Genomic DNA, 19,709 nt, shown 5'->3' on the forward strand with positions numbered 1-19,709 from the left:
CCCACTACCTTGGCGTTACAAGCGCCGTGCTCTACCAGTTGAGCTACAGATGACCACATAAGCTTGACACCTGTAACAACGTAATGTTTTCGCCACAAAAGATCATACAGGGTAACTTTATATCCTAACATCACTTTGTCGGCCAAAGACTCAACATCAAAACGCAAAAGAACAGACAATGACTCTTCTGTTTCACCAGTCACGCCACCCTGTCTGCATCGCACCAAACGACGAGCATCACAATCACCAGGAATCTTCCTCTTCAGTTGGTCAGCTTTCACATTTACCTCTAACCCAGTAATCACTCCTTTCAATGTCACTCTTTTCTTGAGAGCAAAACAATTCACATCTCTGGCCCCCATTCGTTTAACACAGAGCGCCTGCTACCTCTGACCAGCAGAAACACAAACAATTATCACAAGACCACTTCTGGTTACCCTCACCGATTACACAGCGCCCAACTCTGTTTTCACCCACCCTGAAACCACAAAGATCAGCCAAAAGGCAAGGGTCCACTTTTTCCGAAAACTTCACTCCTACTGTCACAGACTCATCTTTATCCTGACCATCGGTGCAAGCCTAGCGCTCAACAGTGCATCCCACTTGTAAAGCCCAGGAGAGGGTGTGCTGGCTCTTGGGTTCAAGAGAGAGTTCTCCTCTTTGGACTTTTGACTGTTAAAGTCAGACTCATAATCTATTATCCCATTAGGCCCAGTCATCCCTCTCTTTCATGAATGATCGTGAGATATTACTACTTCCTTGTAATGTATTCTTCAACATTTAAAGGGGCAATCTGCGGTTGAAAAAATAAGAAAGAGGTCACCCCACCTCTGTTTTGGTAAAGAGGTCACCCCACCTCTGTTTTGGTAAAAAGCTGAGGGACGGGCCTGGAGAAATGTAACCACTCTCAAATTCATAGACAGAGCAATGGATGCAAGGACTGCCCAGCCAAGATATCAACGTTACAGTTTTAAGCATGTTTTAAGCCTATGAAGCGTTTGTTTACATGTTCAATGTTTACAGACATTGGAGTAAAACAAGGTTATATTTTGGGTTCTGATGGGGTACGACAGTTGAACTAAGCTCATGAGGCATTTATCAATTATATTCATATAATTTATACATCCAAAAATGGACGCAGCAACTGCTGCTTGCCCCTTTAAGTGATAACAATTTGCATACAGTAGCCCTTATCATCAGAGGTTGAGATAATTATTATTTTTGTGGAAATTCATTCAATTCAACCCTTGTTAGGCTACATTGTTAGATCCTCCACCTATTATTATACTGATTTGAAGATGTTGCAGTAGCCCAGTTATTGCAGCAACTGTTCCAGGACATGGATATAATAAGATTAGGAACACTTCTCACGTGCCTTGAGCAGGGCAATCCATCCTGCTGCATTGGAAAAGGTAGGTCAATTGCCGTAATCAATGCTTTGCGGCCTCCCTTATCTGTTTCATGACTCAGTTAACGAGTCGTTATAATACTACCTCAGAAAAACAAAAGACAATAACCCCAGGCTCTTCAACCCTCTGATCAGCAGGGCAAGAGAAGATGTATTTCAGGACTGGCGAAAGTAACCCGTGTGAGTAGCCTATAGGCATAATAAAATGTGTACGATTTTGTAGGTTCACGGACTGTAAGAAGTTTGGCAATTTTGTAGCGTTTGGCTGCTTGTAAGTGTTACAGTTTGGCGGACTAAATGATAAACACACTGGCAGCATTAAGAAGTTATTGAGACTGTTCACGTTACGTGACTTTTGAATAAACTTGCCTCCATATTGCTTTGTGCAGTTAATTTCTAGGATGTCACCTCTACTGACACTCGCGGTATTTGTCTGTCTGCTGGAGTTCGGGACAGGGGCGCGACCATCTCTCAGTGGCATAGTGGAAACGCCATGGAATACGACAGACAGCACATCAAATGGAAGCCGACATGAGGTATCAGCAGTCGAACATTTAGACGAGGCTTTTGAGGAGCAGGTGAGAATATGTAGAAGACGGCCTATGCCATTTTTCTAACTTGATCATTATTCATCAGAATATTTCGAGAGTGCTCTTCTCGACGTTTGATGGCCTGATAAATCCTACCCCTCAAACCTATGTGAACTTTCCTCCACGTCTAAATGTGATGAGTTTGCGGCATATTTCAGAGATAAGATAACCAACATTAGGCTGAGTATCAGTCAAGCAAGACCTGATGAGAAGTTTGATGATTTGTGCCCAATCCTACCATGCAAAAGCACTATGGATGTATTTTCCCTGGTTGACAGACTTACTTGCTCATTAAAGTTATATCACAATTTAAGCCTTCTACTTGCCTTCTCGATCCTATCCCCACCACCTTCGAAACAGTTTTTAATTGCATATCTGAAGAAGTGCAAGCTATTGTTAATCACTCCCTGTTCACGAGCACTTTCCCCACTGCACAGAAAACTGCTATGGGTGAAACGCCTTCTGAAGAAAAGTATTCTAGATTCTTAAGCTTAAAGACATTTTCAGCCAATCTCCAACCTTCCATTCTTAAGCAACACTCAGGAGGAATTGGTTTTCAAACAGCTAAATTATTTTTTAAAGTGCCAACCATATATATAAAAAAAAATCCAATCTGGTTTCCGTGCCCAGCACAGAAACAGCCTCAGTTAAAGTGGTACATTATCTTAGAGCCAACACGGATGCCAAACAGCTTTCTGTCCTTGTACTCTTGTATTTAAGTGCTGCATTCAACACCGTTGAACATGATGCCCTTCTGGACAGACTGGAGAGGTGGGTTGGCCTCCAGTCAAGTTCTAAATTGGTTTAGGACCTATTTAACTGGTCGAGAGTTTTTTGTCACCCTTGATGAACATAACTCAGAGAAAATACATATCACATGTGGCGTTCCACAATGTTCGATTTTGGGTCCGGTACTGTTCAGTTTATACAATGCCTTCGGAAAGTATTCAGACCCCTTGACTTTTCCCACATTTTGTTACGTTACAGCCTTATTCTAAAATTGATTAAATATGATTTTTTTCTCAGCAATGTACACACAATACCCCATAATGACAAAGAGAAAACAGGTTTTTAGAAATCTCTGCACATTATATAAAAAAAAAAACCGAATAGCTTATTTACATAACTATTCAGACCCTTTGCTATGAGACTCGAAATTGAGCTCAGGTGCATCCTGTTTCCATTGATCATCCTTGAGATGTTTCTTCCATTTGATTGGAGTCCACCTGTGGGAAATTCAATTGATTGGACATGGAAAGGCACACAACTGTCTGTATAAGGTCCCACAGTTGACAGTGCATGTAAGAGCAAAACCAAGCCATGAGGTCGAAGGAATTGTCCTTAGTGCTCCGAGACAGGATTGTGTCGAGGCACAGATCTGGGGAAGGCTACCAAAAAATGTCTGCCGCATTGAAGGTCCCCAAGAACACAGTGGCCTCCATCATTCTTAAATGGAAGGTGTTTGGAACCACCAAGACTCTTCCTAGAGCTGGCCGCCCGGCCAAACTAAGCAATCGGGGGAGAAGGGCCTTCGTCAGGGAGGTGACCAAGAACCTAATGGTCACTCTGACAGAGCTCTAGAGTTCCTCTGTGGAGATGGGAGAACCTCCAGAAGGACAGCCATCTCTGCAGCACTCCACCAATCTGGCCTTTATGGTACAGTGGCCAGACGGAAACCACTCCTCAGTAAAAGGCACATGACAGCCCGCTTGAAGTTTGCCAAAAGGCACCTAAAGACTCAGACAATGAGAAACAAGGTTCTCTGGTCTGATGAAACCAAGATTGAACTCTTTGGCCTGAATGCCAAGTGTCACGTCTGGAGGAAACCTGACACCATCCCTATGGTGAAGCATGGTGGTGCTAGCATCATGCTGTGGAGATGTTTTTCAGCGGCAGGGACTGGGAGACTAGTCAGGATCGAGGCAAAGATTATCTGCGCAAAGTACAGAGAGATCCTTGATGAAAACCTGCTCCAGAGCGCTCAGGATCTCAGACTGGGGCGAAGGTTCACCCTCCAACAGGACAACGACCCTAAGCACACAGCCAAGTCAACACAGGAGTTGCTTCGGGACAAGTCTATGATTGTCCTTGAGTGGCCCAGCCAGAGCCCGGACTTGAACCCGATCTAACATCTCTGGAGAGACCTGAAAATAGCTGTGCAGCAATGCTCCCCATCCAACCTGACAGAGCTTGAGAGGATCTGCAGAGAAGAATGGGAGAAACTCCCCAAATACAGGTGTGCCAAGCTTGTAGCGTCATACCCAAGAAAACTCAATGCTGTAATCGCTGCCAAAGGTGCTTCAACAAAGTACTGAGTAAAGGGTCTGAATACTTATGTAAATGTGATATTTCCATTTTTTTAAATTTATAAATTAGCAAACATTTCTAAAAACCTGTTTTTGATTGATGAGGGAAGAAAACAATTTAATACATTTTAGAATAAGGCTATAATATAACAATGTGGAGAAAGTCAAGGGGTCTGAATACTTTCCGAAGGCACTGTATATGTTACCCCTTGGCAGCGTTATCAGAAAGCACAGCATTGATTTTCCTGCTATGCAGATGATACACAACTTTACATTTGTGTCACCAGAGGATTTTATCTCCACGGATAATTTAGACTGTAGTAGTGATTTTAAATACTTGGATGGCTCACAATTTCCTCCAGCTAAATCAAGACAAGACCGAGTGTTACGTCTCCTCCCGGTGCTCCCCTCCGGCGAATCAGATTCTGATTCGCCGGTCTACTGAGCCACCGGTCTGAGCGCACCACCTCGGCAACACCGGAATGGAAACCCAACGCACCCTAATCACCTCCAGCACACCTGCACCTCATCTCATCACCACTCCTATTTAGCCCTGGACTGTTCTGGATGATGTTGTGTGTGTGATTGTTTAGCGTTGTGTCGTTTACTCTATCTTTGTTATTTCTCGTTGTCATTGTTACGTAAACCTTGACCTTGTTAATTCCTGCGTCTGCGTCCTGCCTCTTCGTATACTCAGTACTCGTCACACCGAGGTACTTATTGTTGGAGCCAAAGCACAGAGAGAGAATCTGGCCGCACATTTTAATTCACAGGCAAAGATAAAAGACCAGGTAAAAAACCTAGGTGTTATTTTAGATTCTGAACTAATCTTCGAGTCACACATTAGGAATGTGACCAAAATAGCTTTTTACCACCTGAGGAACATTGCCAAGGTGCGGCCGTTTCTCTCTCAGGCTGATCCAGAGACTCAATGCTTTTATTACATGCAGGCTTGACTACAGTATTGCTCTCCTGTCTGGTCTACCCAAGAAAGCCATTGGTCAACTGCAAAACATACAGAATGCTGCAGCACGGGTACTGACCAACACCAGACGGAGAGCACATATTACACCGTTTTTAAGGTCTCTGCACTGGCTGCCTGTGAGTTTGAGATTATTCCATTAGTTTTTAAATCAATCCACGATTGTGCACCCCAATACATGTCAGACATGCTTTTAAGTTATGTACCCAGTAGGTCCCTCAGGTCCTCTGGCACTGGCCTTTAAACTATCCCAAAGCCTAGGACCAAGATGCATGGAGAGGCAGCCTTTAGTTATTATGCCCACAGCCTCTGGAATAGCCTGCCAGAGAACCTGAGGGGGGCCGAAACTGTGGACATACTTGAGAGTGGGTGCTTTTTAGTCTTTCAGATTTTGTCATTCTTTTTTTTCTTTTTTATCTTGTGTAGTAAATATTTCAGCATTTATTTTCATTGTTTATTTGTTTTTTCCTGTGAAGCACATTGCGTTGCATTCCATGTCTGAAATAGGCTGTATAAATAAAGCTTGATTTTATTTGATTTTTATTGTCTCCAGGCATCTCATATCTGAATTTGGCCTCAATAGATCAGTGATACAACTTCATTTCACAGCAATATTATGAAGATTCTGGAAGTCATAGTTGATAAGGTCACATTTTAAAGTTTTAGGAGAGACACTGCTGTCAACAGGACACTAAACCTAAATTGCATCAGTAAAAAGGGGCTGCACTAAATTGCATCAGTAAAAATGGACTGCAGTTGAAAATTAGCCAGCTGGCTAAAACTGGCACTTTTTACAGTAATGTTAATTAATGTGCACTATCCCTGTAAAACTACATTTAATAAAGTAAAAATATAAAGTAGGCTAGCTATTATAATAGTCTCATAATGGTAGTGTTTTAACACTAATGATTATCCCTCTTGCCGATAATTTCAGCTGACAATTTACTTTTGTCAATACCTTTTTTTCCAGGTCTACTACTTGCAGCGTCTGTTCCATCAGTATGGAGACAATGGGACTCTGTCCTATAAGGGCATGCAGAAGTTACTGGGCAGCCTGGGACTAGGGCAGGTCAGTGTGTTGGAGATCAGCCACCGAGGTTTGAGGCACAACCATAACACTCTGACACCCCCTCACCCACAATTTCATGATCAGGAAACAGACACCCCCAGTCCAAGTAGGCCTATTCAACCACCCCCCTCTGCAAATGCAGCCAGGTGAGATACAGATATTGCAACTGATTTGATCCCATGATTCTTAAATATGTGAGATAAACAGTGCCTTCAGAAAGTATTCACACCACTTGACTTTTTCCACATTTATTGCATTTTTCCACATTTTAAATTGAGATTTTCTGTCACTGGCCTACATACAATACCCCATAATGTCAAAGTGGAATTATGTTTTTGATTTTATTTTAGTAATAATAAAAAATGAAAGTTGAAATGTCTTGAGTCAATAAATATTCAACTCCTGTGTTATGGCAAGCCTAAAAAAATGTGCTTAACAAGACACTTAAGCTGCATGGACTCACTCAGTGTGCAATAATATTGTTTAACATGATTTTTGAATGACTACCTCATCTCTGTACCCCACACATACAATTATCTGTGAGGTCCCTCAATCGAGCAGTGAATTTCAAACACAGATTCAACCACAAAGACCAGGGTGGTTTTCCAATGCCTCACAAAGATGGGCACTTATTGGTAGATGGGTAAAAAAGAAACAGACATTGAATATCCCTTTGAGCATGGTGAAGTTATTAATTACACTGTGTCAATACACCCAGTCACTACAAAGATACAGGTGTCCTTCCTAGCTCAGTTGCCGGAGAGGAAGGAAACCGCTCAGGGATTTCACCATGAGGCAAATGGTGACTTTAAAACGGTTACAGAGTTTAATGGCTGTGATAGGAGAACTGAGGATGGATCAACCAACATTGTAGTTATTCCACAATACTAACCTAATTGACAGATTGAAAAGAAGGAAGCCTGTACAGAAAAAAAATATTCCAAAACATGCATCCTGTTTGCAACAAGGCACTAAAGTAATACTGCAGAAAATGTGGCAAAGCAATTAAATGTTTTGTCCTGAATACAAAGTGTTATGTTTGTGGAAAATGCAATACAACACATTACTACTGAGTACCTCTCTCCATATTTTCAAGCATAGAGGTAGCTGCATCATGTTATGGGTAGCTTGTAATCGTTAAGGACTGGAGAGTTTTTCAGGATAAAAAATAAACAGCATAGAGCTAGGCACAGGCAAAATCCTAGAGGAAAACCTGGTTCAGTCTGCTTTCCACCAGACTGGGAGATTAATTCGCATTTTAGCAGGACAATAACCTAAAACACAAGGCCAAATCTACACTGGAGTTGCTTACCAAGAAGACAGTGAATATTCCTTTAGTAGCCGAGTTACAGTTTTGACTTAAATCTGCTTGAAAATCTATGGCAAGACCTGCAAATGGATGTCAAGCGATGATCAACAACCAATTTGACAGAGCTTGAAGATTTTTTTAAATAATAATGGGCAAATGTTGCACACTCCAGGTGTAGTCTGCTAAATAGACAGTACTGTGCAGCCGTCTTCATTGACCTGGCCAAGGCTTTCGACTCTGTCAACCACCGCATTCTTATTGGCAGACTAAATAGCCTTGGTTTCTCAAATGACTGCCTCGCCTGGTTCATCAACTACTTCTCAGATAGAGTTCAATGTGTCAAATCGGAGGGCCTGTTGTCTGGACCTATGGCAGTCTCTATGGGGGTGCCACAGGGTTCAATTATTGGGCCGACTCTTTTCTCTGTGTATATCAATGATGTCGCTCTTGCTGCTGGTGACTCTCAGATCCACCTCTACGCAGACGACACCATTTTGTATACATCTGGCCCTTCATTGGACACTGTGTTAACAAACCTCCAAACGAGCTTCAATGCCATACAACACTCCTTCCATAGCCTCCAACTGCTCTTAAACACTAGTAAAACTAAATGCATGCTCTTCAATTGAACGCTGCTGGCACCCTCCCACCCGACTAGAATCACTACTCTCGACAGGTCTGACCTAGAGTATGTGGACAACTACAAATACCTAGGTGTCTGGTTAGACTGTAAACTCTCCTTCCAGACTCACATTAAGCATCTCCAATCCAAAGTTAAATCTAGAATCTGCTTCCTATTTCGCAAACAAAGCCTCCTTCACTCATGCTGCCAAACATGCCCTCGTAAAACTGACAATCCTACCGATCCTTGACTTCGGCGATGTCATTTACAAAATAGACTCCAACACTCTACTCAGCAAATTGGATGTAGTCTATCACAGTGCCATCCGTTTTGTCACCAAAGCCCCATATACTACCCACCACTGTGACCTGTACGCTCTTGTTGGCTGGTCCTCACTACATATTCGTCGCCAAACCCACTGGCACCAGGCCATCTATAAATCACTGCTAGGCAAATCCCCGCCTTATCTTAGCTCATTGGTCACCATAGCAACACCCACCCGTAGTATGCGCTCCAGCAGGTATATCTCACTGGTCATCCCCAAAGCCAACACCGCCATTCCTTCCAGTTCTCTGCTGCCAATAACTGGAACGAACTGCAAAAATCTCTGAAGCTGGAGACTCTTATCTCCCTCACTAACTTTAAGCATCAGTTGTCAGAGCACCTTACCGATCACTGCATCTGTACACAGCCCATCTGAAATAAGCCCACCCAACTACCTCATCCCCATATTGTTATTTATTTTGCTCATTTGCACCCTAGTATCTCTATTTGCACATCATCTCTTGCCAGTGTTAATACTAATTGTAATTATTTTGCACTGTGTCCTATTTATTGCCTTACCTCCATAACTTACTACATTTTCACACACTGTATATATATTTTCTGTTGTATTTTTGACTTTATGTTTTGTTTTACCCCATATGTAACTCTGTGTTGTTGTTTTTATCACACTGCTTTGCTTTATCTTGGCCAGGTTGCAGTTGTAAATGAGAACTTGTTCTCAACTGGCTTTACCTGGTTAAATAAAGGTGAAATAAAATAAAATAAAAATAAATGACTAAAATGTAAATGTAGAAAGCTCTTCGAGACTTACCCAGAATGACTCAGAGCTGTAATCGCTGCCAAAGGTGATTCTAACATGTATTGACTCAGGGGGTTGAATACTTATCGAATCAAGATTACTGTAAATGTGTTTAATTTTTCATATTTCTTTTTATAAATGTTTGAATGTTTCTTCCACTTTGACATTAGAGTATTTAGTGTATGTGGTTGACAAAATGACAATTAAATCTATTTTAATCCCACTTTGTAAAACAACAAAATGTGGAAAAAGTCAAGGGGTGTGAATACTTTCTGAAGGCATTGTTAGTAGCCACTTTTGAAGTACTGAAGTTTTGGCATTCTAGTGCTCATCAAGCTATGAATAGTTACACAATGACACCTGAATAAACTGTGCTGCCTCTTCTTTCCAACCCCCTCTGAAAGAACCCCACAGCCTGGGATATCAGGGCCTGCTGGATCTGGGTCTAAAGAGGGCAGCACATTTTCCTCTGATCATGTGATTAAGGAAGAGGTCCTTCTGTGGTCATCCCCTATTGCACACACTATTCCTGTCCAAGGAATGTTTGACTCCCTTGTGTCAAATCACCCCACTATGAGGCATCTTCATGGGAACGTGAGTAGTCAATAAAAAACATTTGGCTAATGTTTTGTGCCAAATGCACAAAGTTCACAACTGAATTCTGCTTACTGTTTTTGGCTATATATCATCCTCTCCGGTGATGTTTTTATTTGACATTGTAAAGATTAGGAGGAAGTTAAAGGAAAAGGGTGTTCTGTTGTACATGCCTGGCCAAGGAATGTTTTGGGTCCCTTTTGTCAAAATAAAACACTTTTAGAGTTAATGAGAAAATCAGAACATTCCCCGTACATAAACAATTTCAGTGGACAGTGATGACTTTTAACCCTTTCCTTTTCACAGTGTCTGAACGTTACTCAACTCTTGTGGAATTTCGGTCTGGAAAAGGCATCCCACATCACTCCTGCCCACTTCACCCTCCTGTGTCCAGCTCTGCTGTACCAGATTGAGAGTGGCGTGTGTCTACGCCACCCAGAGACTCATGGGGCAGAGTCAGAAAGGAGTGTGACTTTCCTCAAAGGTGCATTAATGAAACTACTTACCAGCTATGACAATAAATTATTTATCGATATAGTATGTTTTAAAACTCAACGTATCCCTTTATAAGTTGGAGCACAGGGGCATAACTTTACATTTAGGACAAACCTAGACTTAACATAACCCTGGAAACTACAATACCCTATTGACCAAGCAGAATGTATACAGCATCTAAATGAATACAATACAATATATTGTTTGTTTTGCAGCTCTGGGATGGAGCTCCTTGGCTCTGGTTGTGATCAGCCTGCCGTCTCTGCTGGCTCTGAGCCTGGTGCCCCTCCTGCCACCCGACCGCCTCCGTTCCTTCCTCTGCCCAATGACAGCCCTGGCTGTGGGGACGCTGTGTGGAGATGCCTTGCTGCATCTCCTGCCTCACGTAAGTACCAGTCCAAACTGTCAAACACTACATAAATACCAGTGCTGCTGTCTCTGTTTAGTCATGGAGGGTGAAGTTGTAAAATCTAGTAGTAAATGTTGTAAATGTAAAACCTGTTGCTGATGTGAAAACCATGTCATGTTGTTTCTGTGTCCTGCAGGCCAAGATTGGGCCACAGTCAAGCCACTCTGAAGAACAGGACTCTATTCTGAAGGGCCTTTGCGTGCTGGGAGGTTGCTACTTCCTTTTCATCTTCGAGAGCCTTCTAGGACTGAGGACCCATTACAAGGTTAGCTGGATTAAGAGAGTAAAGGGGCGAGTTTGATGCTGATACACTGTGCATAGTATACTGAACAAAAATATAAACGCAACATGCATGAATTTCAACGATTTTGCTGAGTTACAGTTCATATAAGGAAATCAGTAAATCGAAATAAATAAATTAGGCCCTAATCTATGGATTTCACATGACTGGGCAGGGGCGCAGCCATGGGTGGGCCTGGAAGGGCATAGGTCAACCTACTTGAGAGCCAGGCCGACCCACTGGGGAGCTAGGCCCAGCCAATCAGAATGATTTTTTTCCCCCACAAAAGGGCTTTATTACAGACAGAAACAATCAGACAATCCTGCAGTCAGCATGCCAATTGCACGCTCCCTCAAAACTTGAGACATCTGTGGCATTGCAGTGTGACAAAACTGCACCTATTGTCCCCAGCACAAGGTGCACCTGTGTAATGATCAATGCCTTTTAATCAGCTTCTTGATATGCCACACCTGTCTGGTGGATGGATTATCTTGACAAAGGATAAAATGTTCACTAACAGGGATGTAAACAAATTTGTGCTCATAAGCTTTTTGTGTGTATTGAACATTTCAGAGATCTTTTATTTCAGCTCATGAAACATGGGAACAGCACTTTACATGTTGCTTATATTTTTGTTCAGTGTAGTAACGTTTCAGCACAGAGTTACTAACCCCATAGGCGCAACATCGCAAGACTTCCAGGGAACGCTTGCGAAACAGACCAGGCAGGGGTTTGAGAAGTCAATGAGAGAAGTGAAAAATCCTTCCTTAGTTAATTTTCTCTAAATCTAAAGGCACAACATAGTTGAACATGTTATTACTCCAACCTCATAAAAGTGACCAACTGACACGTTTTCATTTTTGTCAAAAACAACTTTTATATCGAGTGCCTTTGATTTGACGGCCTGCACATGCGCAGTTCGGCGTGAGACGACCGTTAGACCCGATGACGTATTTCTACGCATGAGTTTAACTAGCCAACGTCGCCATGACGTCGCCTACAAGTGTGATCAAGGATTTCTATTGGAGAAACAGTTTCTGCCTATCTTAATACTGTACGGTCTTTGGTTTCAGTCTAAAGGCTTCCGCATGCTTCGGTTCGGCTGGCGCCTAGCCGAACTCGGCTAAGTGAACTGAACGAGTGTGCTCGCATACCCCCTTAAAAGACATTAGCTTGAAAAACGAGAAAGGCGGATATAGTACTGTTTGTCTATCTTGAGATGTCGTAATCAGTATACACTTCCTCAAAATAGTCAGATTTAATCTAAGATAATTGAAGAAATCTGTCATTAATTGTAACGTTTTTGCAGAGATCTTAGTCGCGCAACTTTTCATCTAACCAAGATGTTCTGTGCAATATTTCTCAAGTACATATTTTTTTGCATTAAAATGCGCCGTCTGTCGTTGAACGACAACAAACACTTTGTTGAAGAATCCCTACTGTTGACCTATCACTGAGGAAGGGGTGTAGACTTCGGCTTCCGAACTTCGGTTTGCCTCAAGAACATTTTTGTGTGTGCACGAACAGCCGAAAAAACCCTTGCCGAAGACAAAAACAAACAAAAACGTCACAAAATGTCATAATATATGCCCAAACTGTTTCGGATGGGAAGCATGAGGACGCCTTTGGGCCCTATTCCCACTATGAGATATGAAGAAGAGTCTGAGGAGCAGGGTTGGCGAAAGATAATTCTACTTCAATTGACATTACATCCTTGCCTAACATTTTGTTGTAGCTGGCCACATGACATTCTTGGTCCGCAGCTCAAATTGACCTTAAATATTACAGTAGCCACTAGCCAGTAAGCACAAACTATTCAACAATGACAAACGTTTAATCTAAAACATATTACATTATTGAATAATGCAACCAAACCATATTATACTCTTGGCTACACTCATTAAATTTTAGCTTCAAGACAAAAGCACAGAGTTGCTATAACAGCATGTCTTCGTTAAGTAACATTAGCCTATCAAAAATGAACGATTTAACCCTCTCATACGAATATAAAAGTACATTAGGCCTACCTTACAACATTACAACAAAGCAGGCTTCATCATGCAAATCATATAATGTGGTAAAAGCAAATTGCGACTGAAAATGTGGGTATAAGTGAATTTACTGCAACAAGCTGTTTTATATGGAACCAAATAAATAAAATGCCTCATGATTTGTCAACTACACAATTAGTCTGTGCTTCAGTCTGATCAACAGTAGCCTACTGATAACAACCACAGCTTCAGGTAGCCTGGAGAAGCCTATGCGATCTGATCCCATCTGGTCTTGGCCAGGGGAAACATAATGTCATGTTTTTTATAGCCTCAGCTATTTATTAATGGCCTAAAATAGGCCCATTTTATTTGTGTTCTGAGAAAATTTGAATTTGATCAAATTTAGGTTATGTTCACACTTCAGGTGGCTAGGCTACCTAGGTCTTTTTAATCTAAAATTATTGACTGGAATTAATCAATCAACACAATAGTGATTACATACTGTATGAGTGTCTTTTTAATTACAGATGCAAAGTCCTACACGATGCAACCAGACATACAGTCCAATCGTAGTTGTTGTCTGTGGAAAGGGTTTTAAAGTTTTCATCCTCCCTAGGGCCAGGAGTTATATATTTTTAAACCACATGCCATGATTAGAAAAATGATCTGGTCCCATCATAGCCCATGTAAAACTGCTTTTTACAGCTAATTTATTACTATGTCATACACTACAACTAGGGTCCGGAGTTGGTTAGGTTAGCCTACTACTAGCCAGGAAAAACTCTGGGCCCCAGGAAAACAATTCCCCCCCACCACTCTAGGACCTGTGGTGCTTATTTGTTTATTTAGATTCCCATGAGCTTTTGCAGAAGCAGCAGCTACTCTTCCTGGGGTCCACACAAAACATGACAAGTAACAAAACACTGATACACTGAGACAAGGAAAGTCACAACAATATACAAACAATACAACAACAAAAATTATACAAACAATACAACAACAAAAATGTCTGTGTGCCATCTCTGAAATCACCACACAATGCTACAAATGTAAAAACATATCCTATTTGTATGATCTACCTTTCTAAATTTGTATGATCTTCCATAGTTTTACGTAGCTCAGTGTAGCCAGCAGCTACTGCGACAATTTCAGAATGTAACATTTCTGCAATTTCAGGTGAAAATCTATAAAAACAAGTCTCAAATATTAAGAAAATGTCTATACATTTCAGCTGTTTCAAAAACATTGCTCTGCTATTACCATTTATACTGTAGGAGTATTGGTTCAACGAGACAATTGTGTTTACACTGCCCTGCTTCAAGGGGGCCAACTGTCGGGCGAGTGTTGTGCACTACCACTGGAGGTAGCGGTCGAGACGTAGCAAGTACGCAAGTTTACATTTGAGTAATATGTGTAGCCGACGGTATTTTTACAAAAAGTGTTGTAAGTGTGAAGAGGTTCTATATTGTCTTTGTTTGTTGGGAAAGCAGGGTGGATTGTTTGGTCTTGTATTCAGTTGTGAATGTTTCACTCATATGGTCTGTTTTAAATGCTTTTTGTCATCAGAAGGCTAAGAGGAAGAGGAAGGAGCAGAACACCAGTGTAGATCTGTATCCAGAGAGGGAGCTTACTGCTCTGCAGAGTGAGACACAACCCTCTGAGCACGGTCATGGTCACAGCCATTCACATGGCCCACCTTCCAAGGAACAAGCTGGGATAGGAAGCTTGGTGTGGATGGTGGTTATGGGAGACGGGATCCACAACCTTACTGACGGTCTGGCCATTGGTGCAGCTTTCTCTCAGAGTCTGGCTGGAGGTCTCAGCACCACTATAGCTGTGTTCTGTCATGAGCTTCCTCACGAGCTAGGTATACAAGAATACCTTCCCTTTCTACTCTGAGTGTACAAAACATTAAGAACAGCTGCTCTTTCCATGACATAACCTGGATTCACCTGGTCAGTCTAAATATTATCTGTTATTGATGTCACTTGTTAAATCCACTTCAATCAGTGTAGATCAGGGTTCTTCAATTCCGGTCCTGGAGGGCCGAAACACCCCTGTTTTTCATCCTCTCCTTCTAATCAGGGGCTAATTCAGACCTGGGACACCAGGTGAGTGCAATTAACTACCAGGTAGAAATAAAAAACAGAAGTGTTTTGGCCCTCCAGGACCGGAATTGAAGAACCCTGGTGTAGATGAAGGGGAGGAGACTGGTTAAAGAAGGATTTTTAAGCCTTGAGAGAATTGAGACATGGATTGTGAATGTGTGCCATTGAGGGTGAATGGGCATGACAAAATATTTAAATGCCTTTGAACGGGGTATGGTAGTAGGTGCCAGGCGCAGCAGTTTGAGTGTGTCAAGAACTGCAACGCTGCTGGGTTTTTCACTCAACAGTTTCCCGTGTGTATCAAGAATGGTCCACCACCCAAAGTACATCTAGCCAACTTGACACAACTGTAGGAAGCATTGGAGTCAACATGGGCCAGCATCCCTGTGGAACACTTTCGACACCTTGTAGAGTCCATGGCCCGATTAATTGAGGCTGTTCTGAAGGCGAAAGTGCAACTCAATATTAGGAAGGTGTTCTTAATGTTTTGTACACTCAGTGTATGTACTGTAGGTTACAGTACAACACATCATAAAATCCATGTCCATAAAAAGTTCAAGTTTCAGGTATACCTCTGCTCTGTAATGTTCCATGGAGTATACGGTTCATTCATTGTGTTGTCTGTCTGTGTAGGTGACCTGGCAGTGCTGCTGGGAGCAGGGTGGCCTGTTCGCCGACTAGTTCTCTTCAGTGCTGTTTCAGCCCTGCTGGGCTTCGTGGGACTGCTGACTGGCTCTGTCCTGGGCCACCAGTCTGCTCAGATCTCCCCCTGGATCCTCACCCTCACTGCTGGGGTCTTCCTCTACGTGGCCCTTGCTGACATGGTGAGTCGCTACAGTGGATCGACTTCCACGTGTACATTTTCGCACTAAACACACTGACAACTGCTGATGTAAATAGGGCTTTATAAGTACATTTGATTGATTGATACTGCCAACCCGAACCATACTGTGCTGGCTGATATCTTTTCACATTGTCCTTTCCAGCATGGTGGATGTGTAAACAGGCCAGGGCCCGGTTTCCTGATAGTGATGAAACGTAGGCTTATGAGTGTTTTAACGATGCATCTTTCCTACAATGGCCAAAGATGTAACATATTTCCCAAAACACCACGCTGAGAGAACGTTTGCTAAGTGCTGCATTTTGTCGATACTGATAGGATCGAAAGAAAGGCAGTGCTGCTCTCGGATCAGCTTTCTCCATTCAAATCTTACCTTAACATTATAATTATTCCACAATACTAATGATGTATCAACTCCTAGAGAGATATTATCACCTATGGCTGCAAATATTTAGGTGGCTTATTCTAATGCAGGGTTCTTCAATCCTGGTCCTGGAGGGCCGAAACACCTCTGTTTTTCATCCTCTCCTTCTAATCAGGGGCTAATTCAGACCTGGGAAAACCAGGTGAGTGCAATTAACTACCAGGTAGAAATAAAAAACAGAAGTGTTTCGGCCCTCCAGGACCAGGATTGAAGAACCCTGTTTAATGCTTACCCTATAACAGGGGTGTCAAATTCATTCCATGGAGTCCTAGTGTCTGCTGGTTTTTGGTTTTTCCTTTCAATTAAGACCTAGACAACAAGGTGAGGGGAGTTCCTTACTAATTAGTTCCTTACTAATTAGTGACCTTAATTAATCAATCAAGTACAAGGGAGGAGTGAAAACCCGCAGACACTAGGACCTCTGTGAAATGAGTTTGGCACGTGCCCTATAATAATGCACAAAATCAAGATTTGGCACATTTTTACAGGCAGTAGCCAATGGCAAAATAAAACTAAATTGAATGAACATGACATTGATTTCAATATAATTTGAAATACAGTATATAGGCCTATGTAGCCTATACTGTAGGCTATTTATCTTTTAATGTGGTCATCTGTTTTCATTTGAAGCATCTTTTTATCTTCGCTTGTTTGTAACAATTGCAAATTCTTTGGCAGTTTTGTTTTTGTAATCGACTTCGTTGGGAAGTTATCAGCGGTTAGAGACCAATAAACATCTTGATTCTATGTTTAGCGGAAATCTGTGTATAAAGTGACGTGTTAGGGAAAAAACGCATCTAACGACACACTTAGCTGTTCTAAATAACGTAAATAACGAGCGTTTAAGTGCAACTTTAGTAACAATGATTTAACCTCCTACGAAAGGTTCTTACGATGAATTTAACCTGAAGATGCTTTTGGGAAACCGGGCCCAGCTCAGTACAGTACAACTCAGCTGGGCTCAGTGGTGTGGAAATGTCTGTCACATTCTCTCTCCTCTTGCTCAATAGTTACCTGAGATGCTTCATGGTGATCCTGGCCCAATGGGACCTTGGACTCGCTTCCTGCTACAGAACCTGGGCCTGTTGGCAGGGGGGGCCATCATGTTGTGTATCGCTCTGTTTGAGGACCGTATCGCCTTCAACCTGGGTGACGTCTGATTCAATGGGAAGGATATGAGTGGATCAAATTCTAAACCACCTGAGGTTCTGATGGTGATTCTAAACCACCGGATTGGTTACTCTTAACTTGAGTTCAAACGGACGCTATCAAATTACTTCATTTACAGTATTTTACTACTAAAGGCCTGAAAAATGTGATTTGAGATGACCTCGATAAGCACCAGCTTCACTTTTAGAGCACTCTGAGGCACAAGATTACACATTTACATTTGAGTAATTTAGCAGACATTCTTATCCAGAGCAATTTACAGGACCAATTAGGATTAAGTGCCTTGCTCGAGGGCACAGACAGATTTTTTTCACCTAGCCTTTCGGTTACTGGCCCAACGCTCTTAATCGCTAGCCTACCTGCTGCCCTACTGACACAGTTTGATGGTTAATGTGAACAACCCGTGAGTGTCACTAGTCCTGCTGGACCAGATGATGATCACATAACACACCATCAAGATAATGGCACTGTACTGCACACAATTTATTGCTTTCTTGTTACAATGTTATATGAAACTACATTATCTTAAATGTACTGTGCAACTAGTTTTTTCCTGTTTCTATATAAACATGAATGTATTTTTAGGGGAATGGAATAAACATCTAATGGGAGTGAGATTATTTCAGAATGTTTTGCATTGGTTGAACCACACTGGCAGGAAGAGTGTAAAATATATGAAGACTTTCAGTATCCAATGACATGTCCTTAGTTATTCAGTATTCAAGATTTTAAAAAACAATGTCAGATATTCACCAATAAAGGTGTCCCTTTTATATCTGACCATGACTCCAGAGCACTTCTCACTGGTTATACATCTAGGAATCAAATCATAACATGATGCAGTGAATATTTAGCAATAGCACTTTATTTAAACACATAACCAACCCTAAGCCACAATACTGAATGACAAGACCAATTGGCTGCAGCAAACATTGTATAAAATAGACTTAGGTCCAACGTTTAAATCATTTTATTATTTTAACGTCAGAAAGATTGATGCAGATTATTCTGAAATTGTGAATGAATAATCTTACACATATCCGTAACATTTTGTAACAAATTACCATTTACATATTGTTCACACAATGGAAAAACAAGGCAACGTGCTTTCAGGATCGATTGCATTGTCAAATAAAGAAATGGCTTGAGGTTTTGGAGGGATAGTGGATGATGGGGAGTGAGAGGGGGTGTTCCTCTCCTTGTGTGGGAATGATGGGCATGGCGTGGGTGTCTGTCTGGTCAGAAACCGGACCTCTCACCCTATCCTCTATTCCCATGGAATTAAAGCTAGAATCTTTAGTTGCTACATCCATTTTTGGACTTATAAATTAATGCTATTTAGCCATTTATTCTTGAAGAATATAACTTATAAATGACAAACCTAAGTTCAACTGTCATACCCCATTAGAACCCTAAATATCTTGTTTTACAATGATTGTAAACAATGTAAATTTAAAACACTGTATAGCCTCAACATGGTTAAAACTATATTTTTGATATCATGAATGGTCAGTACTTGCATCCATAGCTCTGTCCATGAATTTGAGAGTGGTTACATTTCTCCAGGCCCATCAGTCAGCTTTTTACCAAAACAGAGGTGGGGTATCCGCTTTGTTATTGTTTAAATTAAGGATTCTAGCTTTAAAGCCGATACACAGATGGGGAAGGCAAATACCTAGCAACAGTTGAGTGAATTAGTGTTTCTGAAGGCATACGGCTTGAGGGGAACAAAACTCACCCTTGTACAGAATATAATAATGTGCATATAACCTGACTCCCCTGTTAAAAATATATATTATGATATAGTACCAAAACCAGCTGTACAGTGGGGGGAAAAAAGTATTTAGTCAGCCACCAATTGTGCAAGTTCTCCCACTTAAAAAGATAAGAGAGGCCAGTAATTTTCATCATAGGTACACGTCAACTATGACAGACAAAATGAGAAAAAAAAATCCAGAAAATCACATTGTAGGATTTTTTATGAATTTATTTGCAAATTATGGTGGAAAATAAGTATTTGGTCAATA

The 19,709-nt window shown here is 41.5% G+C and overlaps 1 protein-coding gene across 2 annotated transcripts; it reads left to right on the forward strand.

Moving 5' to 3' along the window:
• Positions 1-1,496: 1,496 nt before the first annotated feature.
• LOC121538031 (zinc transporter ZIP10-like) lies at positions 1,497-18,302 on the forward strand. Of its 2 annotated transcripts, none has more exons than XM_041845768.2 (10): positions 1,497-1,588; positions 1,798-1,986; positions 6,257-6,501; positions 9,775-9,964; positions 10,271-10,448; positions 10,675-10,844; positions 11,005-11,133; positions 14,706-15,006; positions 15,881-16,071; positions 17,523-18,302. In XM_041845768.2, exons 2-10 carry the CDS (start codon positions 1,810-1,812, stop codon positions 17,670-17,672), a joined length of 1,731 nt encoding a protein of 576 aa, XP_041701702.2. In that variant the 5' UTR covers positions 1,497-1,588; positions 1,798-1,809; the 3' UTR covers positions 17,673-18,302. The 2 variants fall into 2 exon arrangements, with proteins under 2 accessions (XP_041701702.2, XP_041701703.2); XM_041845769.2 differs by having other exon boundaries at positions 1,798-1,944.
• Positions 18,303-19,709: the final 1,407 nt, after the last annotated feature.

The sequence above is a fragment of the Coregonus clupeaformis genome, chromosome 24 (genome assembly GCF_020615455.1).
Source record: "Coregonus clupeaformis isolate EN_2021a chromosome 24, ASM2061545v1, whole genome shotgun sequence".
Classification (NCBI taxonomy): Eukaryota; Metazoa; Chordata; class Actinopteri; order Salmoniformes; family Salmonidae; genus Coregonus; species Coregonus clupeaformis.

What these genes read in the sequence shown, in the direction of transcription:
- LOC121538031 (XM_041845768.2), top strand. Translation starts at nt 1,810, where the DNA reads ATGTCACCTCTACTGACACTCGCGGTATTTGTCTGTCTGCTGGAGTTC. An exon ending in ACGAGGCTTTTGAGGAGCAG is followed by an intron (nt 1,987 to 6,256) that starts GTGAGAATATGT and finishes CTTTTTTTCCAG; the next exon opens with GTCTACTACTTGCAGCGTCT. An exon ending in TGCTGCATCTCCTGCCTCAC is followed by an intron (nt 10,845 to 11,004) that starts GTAAGTACCAGT and finishes TGTGTCCTGCAG; the next exon opens with GCCAAGATTGGGCCACAGTC.